At 45.8% G+C, this 10,614-nt stretch overlaps 1 protein-coding gene across 1 annotated transcript; it reads left to right on the top strand.

The window, feature by feature from the left end:
* The first annotated feature begins 5,497 nt into the window (after positions 1-5,497).
* LOC133924899 (growth-regulating factor 3-like) lies at positions 5,498-9,153 on the top strand. Its single transcript, XM_062370633.1, has 5 exons — positions 5,498-5,785; positions 5,887-6,083; positions 6,845-7,226; positions 8,402-8,821; positions 8,902-9,153. Exons 1-5 carry the CDS (start codon positions 5,697-5,699, stop codon positions 8,903-8,905), a joined length of 1,092 nt encoding a protein of 363 aa, XP_062226617.1. The 5' UTR covers positions 5,498-5,696; the 3' UTR covers positions 8,906-9,153.
* The last annotated feature ends 1,461 nt before the right edge of the window (positions 9,154-10,614 follow it).

The raw sequence follows: 10,614 nt of genomic DNA, 5'->3' as shown, positions 1-10,614 counted from the left end.
TCTCGATGGTCGCAGTTGACATTGGAAGAGTTATGACTAACCTTAACAACATGTCGACCATTGGATAAGTAGAATCTTTTCTTAATTTAACTAGTCCATTTGTCAAATCAACAAGTGATGATAATCTATTCAGGTCAGGATGGTTGCATATATCAAGTTGAAAATATTGTAGTTGGCACTTCAATTGAGCTCACTCTTGATTTGAAAAATTGACAGGATAGTATGTTTCCACTAGAGTGCATATTTTTGACATGTCAAAGGTGTCGAGTCTTGGATCCAATGAGACACAAAGTGATAGAATCTCGGTTGCTTGAGAACTGAATCGTTCTTATAACTCAAACAGTTGTTGATCTACAGTAACATTAACACACATATACTTTATAATGGTGAAGAGTTGTGTTCTTGTCATGCTTATTCCGAGACTTAGTTACATCAACATACCTATGAAATGCAATGTACACAGGAATAAGTTTTATATTATAGATAAAAATAATATTGATGTATTACCACTCATACTTAAGAATTAGGTAAAGGAACATACATGCAATCTAGATCTGGAATCTCAATTTCATTCTTCATGCCAAAGGATTTGACCTCCTCAAGAAGTGGTTCCCAACCATCATTTCGCAAGTCACCAAGTAATACCTTTGTGTTAAAAATAGACTCCGGTTCATTTACAATATCTATATATTTCTTCTTGAGTGTTTGGCATAGCACATCAGTGATCTTCATTATATTTTCCATCATGAGTAGAATAAATACAAAATCAAATGTAACAATAATTCGAAGGGCACTTGCAGCATCTCCTCGGGAATAGCTTGAAACTGAACGATCATTTGCAATATTGCGTAGAACCGAAAGCGTGGCACCAAATATCTTCCTTAAACTCAAAATTGACTTGTAATGGGAACTCCACTAGTGTCATCTGGCCTCTTTAGAGAGCCCATTTGATTTGTCTCTCTTTATGTATCAAGTTCTCCCAATTCAATTTTACGAATAATTTTCACAGCTTGCTTTGTTAGTAACTCATCATTGCACTAAGGAGAAATACTAACACTATTTATGATAAAATTTGCATGTTGAAAAAAGTTATACACTTCTTGTACCTCCCTTGGTGCTGCAACAAGAGCCAATTGGAGCTGATGAGCTATACAATGAATATAATATGCATAAGGGCACTCATTGAGAATTAGAGCCTTCAACGCATTAAACTCCTCTCGTATGTTACTTGCCCCATCATAGCCTTAACCTCTAATAGCTTGCACACTCAAGTTATTATTCAATAGGACAACACAAATTGCCTTCTTCAGAGTCAATGTAGCAGTGTCATTAATATGAACGAGGTCAAGAAAACGCTCCTTTATAAGTATTTCTTTGTTGACAAACTAAAGAACTATCCCCATTTACTCTTTCTTAGATTCATCTTGAGCTTCATCAACCATTATGCAAAACTTGTTATTACCAATTTCTTCTCTAATTGCAGTTTGCATTTTTCTAGCATGTATGCTAAGAATCTTTGTTTGGACTTCATGTGAAGTGTACTTTGCTTTTCTTCAAGCATTTTTTTTAACACAATTTGGTTCACTTCCTTATTATAAGAGGCCAATAGTTTGAGCATTTCAAGAAATTTGCTTTGATTGATGAAATCTGGAGATTCATCGTGGCCTCTAAATGAAAATTCTTGAAATGTTAACCACCTAGTGATATAATGAATGCATAATTATTAGATTGTACAATATGTATTATTCCAGTTGTAATAATAAAAATGAAAAGAAATTCTTATTACTGATGGAATCAATCGTAGTTATAAGCCTAAGTCTTGCATCTGCAAAATTTTTTTGTTTTGTTTAATCATCATGTTGTCAATATAAACCGTACTATTTTTAAATCCCATGACTGTGATGTATCCGAGTCACACTTCCCAGTTGGCTTCTTTGAAAATAGGAAACAAGGCAAGCAATATGCACAATCAGTATGAGGAGAGTACTCTAGCCACAAAAAATGTAAACCAATTGCTATTGAATCTACGACAATGCTTTGACAAATGATTAAATGGGTATTCTGCTAGGATTGGTTGATACGGGCCATCAAATATTTTAAACCGTTTAGCTTCATCTTGTTCTATAGGAGGGAGTGCCTAAATTTGAAGGCATTTACCTAGATCCCTCTCAAATACTGTAGTTATAATTTTTGCTTGTTGATCTTGTAGCGGTGCAGAAGTATTTTGTTCATGAGTTTACACATCAACCAGTTAATCCTTCAATAGCTTGATCAATTGTTGCATTATGATTTTTAGCATAACCGAAACTTGAATTAACTGGCTTATAAAAACTATTGATTGTTCTTGGTCTCTTCATGGCTAAACAGTCAAACAAATAATTACTATCAAAGCATACTGCAATTGAAAAAAAAAAGGAATTAGATTCACGGTTTAATTACCATTCACGGTTGCTAACTTGCTACTTGCTAACTTGAATTACCAGATTCACCAATGAGGCTGTAGAATTGTAGAAAGACCAACAGTTGCAGCATCACAGATTCTTGGTTGCTACTTGCTAATTACTGTATGCATAGCCTGATTGCTTGAATAATGAGAAAAAGGAGTCTCAGTCACTAGCAAGCACGAAGCACCATACCCTGTTGTAGAGCGTGGCCGCCGACGTCCTAGCGAAGCGATCTTGGTGATGGTCGGTGACGCGACCTTGGCGGCGAGCCAGCGGCCGGAGACGCTATCACGCGATCTTGGCAACGGTGGCACGGGTGCACGGCGTGACGCCAGGAGCCAAGGAAATCGAGACGTCTATGGTCGATCTGAAGCCATGGTTTGGCAGATCAACCACCAACAGGATTTTGCGGCAAGGTTACATGCGTGATTGGGTTATTGGGCTGATTAATCAATGAAATAATCATCCTGCTTGCTAGGCTAAAACATGAACCCATATTGGGCATGGGGTCGCAGTTTCATTGGGGGGCCAGGCCCCTGCGTGCCCCCTCTCTCCGCCCTTGCCGCACAAAAAAAATCATCTAACCATTGAAAATGTTGTGATTAGTTTTATTTAGCTGTTGTATAAGTTGTAAGATCATCTTCCACCATATTTTCTCTATTTCATTTTATTCCTGATTTCACTCACCGTTCTTAATTCTTTTTATTTTTTTCTCATCTTCAATAAATTTTATTTGAAGGGATTCACGAAGTGAAATAAGAGAATCTTAAAATAAAGTAAATAACTTTATAAATCTCTTTATAAAAGGAATTGTAAATAGAAATTGTTATAGTATTAAAGAGAACGATAATTTCTTCGGAAAAATAACGGGACTGACCAAGAGAAATAGTTAGAGATAGCTTAAGGCAACGGGAAGTTGCATGTGTCAGCAATCAGCAGCTCCTGTGGCACGTAATCTGCTCGTACTTGCGTCGCTTGGAGTAGCCTGCGGCCCTGCACCTGCACTGCAACCGCGCGCGCAGGAGCTGGTGTTCGATGCGAAACCAAACATCCGCACCGGTTATGACTCATGAGTCGTGCGCCTGTGATCGCTGCCGGGTTGCTGACGACTGTGCTTGCCTGCACGTGAAGAGCCCGTACGCATTAATTTGGCTTTCTCGACCGCTCCATTGAATACGGCCGAGTTGTACGTTTGAATCCCTGTGAAATAATAATCATGGTTTGACACATTGACAGTTACATTGACTGCCAAATACAGGACCTGTTCCTCTGCTACGGTAAAAAGGGGGGGGGGGGGGGGGAGCAAACCGAGGGTGACTTCTCGCCTGGTCGCCGACGGCATGGAGTCTTTTGCGATGACGGCATGGAGTCTTTTGCGACCTCAAGGCCTTCTCCGGTGGTGGCAGCGGCTCGGTCTCCCTTGTGTTCAAGGTTGGCGGATTGTGTTATCTCCTGGTGTGGTGTATTTTTGCTTGGCTATGTTGTCGATTCTCCAATCGGTACCGCCGGTTGCTATTCCTGGTTCGCCGGTTTGGTTCAGACCGACGATGGCGTCGGATTTGAGACCTGCCAGGGCGATGAAGGTGACGGCCGATGCTCGTTCAACGGGTTTTATACGGCTCAGCCTTTCTTGGCTCGGGACGTTGTTTCTTGCGGCAAAACAAGGATTGGGGACCCTTCCTGGACCTGTCCAGGTGCTGGTATACCCGGCAACGCTTGGCGTTTTGGCGAGCGAGTGGATCGTTCGGGAGCCGAGAGGAAGATGAGCAAGAAGATCTCTGTGTTTTTCCATGCAATTTTGGTCTTCGTCAGGGTCTCTCTTGCAGAGTCAGGGGATGTAAGCACAATTACCTTTAGTATAATCTAGGGCTTCCAGCCCCTTTCTAAACAAAAAGGTTATATTGGCTTCCGACTAAACGTGCGTTCTCGCTATATTCAAATCTTAGGTTGATAATTAGTGAAGGTAGTTATATCCTAATTATTAGAGATCAAATGGTAGGATTGTTCCGGTGTATCTTACTAAGTTAGAATATTTTTAAGCAGTAGGCGACATATTTGTCAACAACGATATGCTTATGCTTATTTCATCAAACTTCGAACTCTAAGTCTCCGATACCCGAGTGCGTACATATAATGATACGAGTGTGTACAACTGCGACTTGCATTAGTGTTTTAAAAAAACTAAACTTTCGACGTATATGGCATCATCATTCCAGTGGAGGAGGTACGGAGATATGAGGTCGAAACTTGTCTCTCAATGCAGATGCAGGAGTGCGACAGACTGATACTCTATTGTACTAGCGTGGCGTATTTTTGGTCTTGGAGTTGTGACCTAGGCGGTGTGACACCGCGAAAAAGCAGAGAAAATGGTTCCCACCGCAGTTCGCACCTCGGCACGGCCTCTGTCAAATCACCCACATCATGTAACCCAACCTCGTGGCCTCGTCTACGACCCACACCCGTGCCCGTAGTTCATCACAACCCGGCACCGTGCCCCTTGCGCACAACAAAACCGAAAAGAAATGCGAGTAGCATGCAAATCCCGACGAAACAAACAAATCCAAATCCAAGCCATGTGCGCGAAGATGGAGAGAGAAATATCAGAGGTGAGAAATCGTTCAAAGAGAGATGAAGGCAGATGCTTGTCCCTTAGGCAGTCTACAGCAGAAGCCGCAAACACGCCTGTATCCCTATTCACACGACTTTTCCGCTAGATGTCACTTGTAAATTGCTCCAGTAACAGTCTTTATCGAGTGACACATGAAGTAGATAGATGTAGACAAATTTGCCAGCAGCGAGAAGAGGCTGTAGTGCTATATAGCAAAGTGATTGTAAATGACCCACCATGGATCTAAAAAGATAATGGAAGTAAAAAAAACAAGTTAGCAGGTAAAAGTGAAAAAATAAAAATTATTATAATAAGATTAAGTAATATTATAATACTATTATAAATTACGAATTTTTAAAATATCTATATAGATGTCTTACCTCCGGAACCCTCCCGTATCGGCCTCATCTGCGATGAGACTATAAGGCTACAGACCGTTGCTCCGTCCGTCCCCCACTCCCCTCGTCAGGCAGCAGCCGCCCTGCTTAGCGTAGGCTCCTCCGCAGAGGCACAGGCACAAGCCCACAGCGAGCGAGACAGAGGGAAAGACACAGAGCCAGCCAGGTAAAAGGCAAAAGCATAGCACATTAAAAGGGAGGCCGGAAGCAGCAGCAGAGCGGTGAGAGATAGAGAGAGAAGCATATATGGCGATGCCCTTTGCCTCCCTGTCTCCGGCAGCCGACCACCGCACCTCCACCCTCCTCCCCTTCTGCCGCTCCTACCCTCTCTCCTCGTAAGCCATACTCCATACGCAAGTTCTCGTCTTTGCTTGCTTTTTAAACTAAGGCGTGCAGGTATCTCATGCGGCGAGCTTGCTGCGTTTTGTGCGCGCAGGGTGGGGGAGGACGCGCAGCAGCAGCACACGATGAGCGGGAGGTGGGCGGCAGCGAGGCCGGCGACCTTCACGGCGGCGCAGTACGAGGAGCTGGAGCAGCAGGCGCTCATATACAAGTACCTCGTCGCCGGCGTGCCCATCCCGCCGGACCTCCTCCTCCCCATCCGCCGCGGCTTCGTCAACCATCAATATACCCGTACGTCTCCCTCCGCCTCTCTATTTCTACATCGCTTTTCCATTGCACAGCGTCCATGCCTTGACCTGGTTGTTTATTCGGATCGAGGGATTCAGGTGTGCTCCCCACCGTTTGTTAATCCGGTCCGGTCATTTGTTAATCTCGTCCTGGATTTGATCCAGGAAAGTTCACGTTTTTTAATCCAAAGCTCGTGCCCAGCTCAAGATTGATTTGCTCTTGCCTAGCGTAGCCTCATGTGCTAATGTAGTTTTTTATTGGGTTGATTGGATTAGATAGACGCAAGACTTGGCCCCGGCCAAAAGAGGTGGCTAGTTTATTGATCGGTCCCTTTCGTAGGGGTTATAACTGTCTGGTGGTTGGGAGTTAAGTGCTTAACCACGCACTCATCTCACTGCTGCGATTAAGCCATCCTGCATCTAATGGACCAATAATACAGTTCCGACCTTTTCCAAAAAAAATTATTCGTATGCGTTCTTATCTTCTTGAGGGTAAAATCTAAAATGACTGGGTAGATCTACATCTGCTGAGTGCGACGGGTCTACTCATGATGTCTATATTTGCTGCCGCCTGGTTGCTAAGATTAGACGCGTTGCGTTTGGATTCTTGCATCTGATTGGAAAGTGTGCTCATTCCTGGATTGCTTCACCGCCGCCCGCCGGCCTCCAAATACGCACCGACACAAACGTGAAACGTGTTCGTGTTCGTACGTACATGTATGCGCATCGCATCATTGAGCTGGTTCTTGCGTGTGTGGTTTGCAGTTGGGTACGGTCACTACTTCGGCAAGAAGGTGGACCCGGAGCCCGGGCGGTGCCGGCGTACGGACGGCAAGAAGTGGCGGTGCTCCAAGGAGGCCGCCCCGGACTCCAAGTACTGCGAGCGCCACATGCACCGGGGCCGCAACCGTTCAAGAAAGCCTGTGGAAGCGCAGCTCGTCGCCGCACCGCACTCCCTGCAGCCCCCCGCGCCCGCCAACCCCGCCGGCGGCTTCCAGAACCACTCGCTGTACCCTGCGATAGCCGGCAACGGTGGCCGTGGCGGCGGTGCGGCTGGCACGTTCGGCTTGGGTTCTACTGCTCGGCTGTACATGGACAGTGCTGCTCCTTACGCGACTGCTGCTGGCGGAGGGAGCAAAGATCTCAGGTGACTTTTATTAAGTTGTCTGCAGGCTCTGCCATACTGTTTGTTCACCAGTGGTTTTTAGCTACCTGATCAGTGTCAGGCGGATCACGGATGCCACTGATGATGAATGTCTGCTAGTTTCTGATGTTTCCATTATTGCGCTTCATTGAATCACCACTCACTAGATGATCACACTAATACTGCAGCACTTTTTAGTGCTCCGTGCTTACTAAAATCATCTGTCTGTCTGCACTTTGCACTGCCACAAGAACTCAGCGATCTGTGCTTAGGCTGCTTTCGTTGCTCTGGCCATGCTTTCTGGGACCAGATTTTAGCCTGAAAAGATTGGAATTCGAAGAGTGGCGTAGTAGTTTTTAGAGTGGAGTGAGTGGTGCTTTTTTGTTTGCGCAGAGCAGGATGTTCGATCTTCACTAGATCGAAAACACATCCTGACTGCAAAGATGTCTTGTGTCTGGGCTCTATGCTCAGAGCTAGTGCCTGCTACTCTCTTCCTGCGCTACCCTAGACCTCGCATTTATTTTGCTTCTCTGTTCTTCTGCGAACTGCTGCTGTTTTTTCTTGTGCTTCTTGCTTGGTGCCGGACTGGAAATGTCGGCAGAGCTGATCCGTTTCTGCTTTTCTGGCCGGGAACGACTCATCCCTGTGCCTGAAACTGAAACCTACCTATCTGAAAAGGCTAACACGATACCGGACGCCCATCTCCTTTTGCACGACCATGCCGAAACTTTTTTGCTCTCTTCAGTACAGTACTTGTAAGTTTACACACTTTACCGAAGCTCTGCCATTGTAGTGTTACTTGCGGTGCAGTTGGTCCATGATGTTTTTTTTTTTGCTTGGATGATTCGTTTCCTTCTTCTTTTTTTTCCCTTTTTCTTTTTTCTGAACAGCTACTTCAAAACTGACTGAATATGTGAAGCCTAGTTAGACTACTACATCATAATTCTGCAACTTCTGTATACACTGAAACAATTCAGTTATGTCTGTATGAACTGGTAATGAAATGCTTCTTTGTGTGCGTTCGAATTCTTGCAATCGACTGTTAGATCAAGTCATTATTTGCGAGCATTTAGTGTTTCCTGAACACTCCATCAGATGCCTCCTTATACACTTGTCTCATATTTTGAACAACAATTTTATACACGTTTTCTGACCTTCTTGAATTTTATAAAATTCAGGCCTTCTGCTTTTGGAATGCGATATAACCAGCTCTTTTCTGGAGCCATGGATACCCCGGTCGACAACTCGTGGTGCCAGCTGCCGTCTGAAACCTCTGCATTTCAAGTCTCAAGCTACCCTCTGTTTGGCACGCTGAGTGGCCTGGACGAGAGCACCGTCTGCTCGCTGCCGAAGACGGAGAAAGAGCCGCTCTCTTTCTTCGGGAGCGACTTTGTAACTGTCAACTCCGCGAAGCAGGAGAACCAGACGCTGCGCCCCTTCTTCGACGAGTGGCCCAAGGCGAGGGACTCCTGGCCGGAGCTAGCCGACGACAACGGCCTCGCCTCCTTCTCGGCAACTCAGCTCTCGATCTCCATTCCGACGGCAACCTCTGACTTTTCCAACACCAGCTCCCGATCGCCGAAGGGCGTACAAACCCGGTAAGTTCACGCATCCTTCTCGGTTTTGAGTATGTTGATACGCAAATGTTCTAATCCAGTACAACCTCGAATCGTTGCAGATGAGTGAGTGCCATGTGGATCATCCCAGTGTCGCAGAGCTGACGACTCTTTGGATCTGACCTCGCCACATCGTGAGGCCTCAACAAATACTTCACTACTTGTATTACGCTCCTCTGATTCTCTGAACAATATGCTTCTGTAATGAATTTATTTTATTTCATGCTAAACTGTTCACCCTATCCGAATTGTTGTATGAAGCTCGTCATGGCACCGTTGTTCGACCTTAATATTAAAAGCTCCGTTTCCTATTACTCCATCATTACCTTTGTCTCTGTTGCATGTCAAAGGTTTTTCGCTGCGTGCATCAGTAAATCAATGAGACGCCCTTGAATCATTTTAGTCCCTGTACTTTACATTATCCGGGAACAGTAGAATCCCTTGCTTCGTCGCGGCGGCAAGTCGGAGTGTCCGATCCCCTTTCCCCGCCGGAGATGGATCGAGCTAGCTTAAGGTGCAATCCTGGAGCGAACGCGTCATGGCATATTGGCATCTTTTAACGTGCCTTTGCTTGTTGCTTATGATGGCTTTGACGTGCTGAGACGGAACGGAACATGGTACATCGGCTCATGGGGACCCGTCAGAAGGCAGGGGTTTCGAGAAGAACAGCGCAATAATGCTGGATCTGCCGCAACGTCCGACTCCGGCGAGGCAGCGCTAGCCGAGGCCGTCGCGGCCGCCACCATCTTCGCCCGGGTAGCTTCCACCTCCAGCTCGTCGGCCTCGTGCGCAACAACGTCTCCAATGGCAGTCCCTCCGGCAGAGGTCCCTGCAGTGGCCGACTTCCTTCGGTTGCGGCGGTGCACGGTGGTCCTCGCTGCCGGCGAATCCGAACCCGGTGCAAAAGAGGCAGCCATGGAATGGTTGTGGAGGCTGGAGGAGTGCGTCGTGGCGGCGAACGGCTGCCGGGCGCTTGTGAACGCGAGGGTGTCGCTGCTCAACGTCCGCCGGCAGGACGCGAACACTGAGAGTTCGTCGCGTCCTCGAGATCGGGCTGGATGTTGCGTTCTGCTTATGCTTAGAATTGGAAATGACTCCGTTGTGTACTTGCGTGCTTAGTTCCAGAATTATGGGACGGCTTGTGCTGAAATGAAAAAAGACATCGGCGCAAAGCTTCCACAGTTGGTGGAGAAACAGGCTGTAACCCTGGACGAAGGGTCATGCAAGCACTTGCTGGTCTTGGCAGCAGACGAAGCACGGTTGAGCCCGGCATAAAGGGGCTGGGTATAAATGGGGATAATTGTTCAATTTCCACTCTCAGTAGGTGGCAATTGTTATTGAGGATGATATGGATCTATGTATGTGAAACAGAGTAGAAAAAAACGAATGTTCACATAAAGAGGTCGTAGTATTAGGATCCCAGATGGTCGTGTGTGCTTTCTTTGTGCTTCAAGTATACGATGGACCGGCAGGTGAGCGAAACGTACGTTGGCTGGTGCAATTCGCATCATGTTCGGGACGGGGCCTTACGCTATCTTCAGCAGCTATCTCAAATTTTTATTCTAAAAATACTATTACAGCATCCCCTATCACTATTACAATATCCTTTATTTTTTTCATCTTCAGTAGTTACCCTACTTTCTAACTTCTACTCCTCTTTTTTTTCTCTCCGAACCCGCTGTCAAACTCTGTGAACAGTACAGCTACAGCGTTGCTACAGTACAGACGTTGCTTCCTTCCTTCAGATCACTGTCAGTCTCTATGAGCAGTAGCAC

Source organism: Phragmites australis, chromosome 7, assembly GCF_958298935.1.
Source record: "Phragmites australis chromosome 7, lpPhrAust1.1, whole genome shotgun sequence".
NCBI classification, from domain to species: Eukaryota; Viridiplantae; Streptophyta; class Magnoliopsida; order Poales; family Poaceae; genus Phragmites; species Phragmites australis.
The sequence above is the reverse complement of the archived record's forward strand: the minus strand, read 5'-3'. Positions and strand labels throughout refer to the sequence as shown.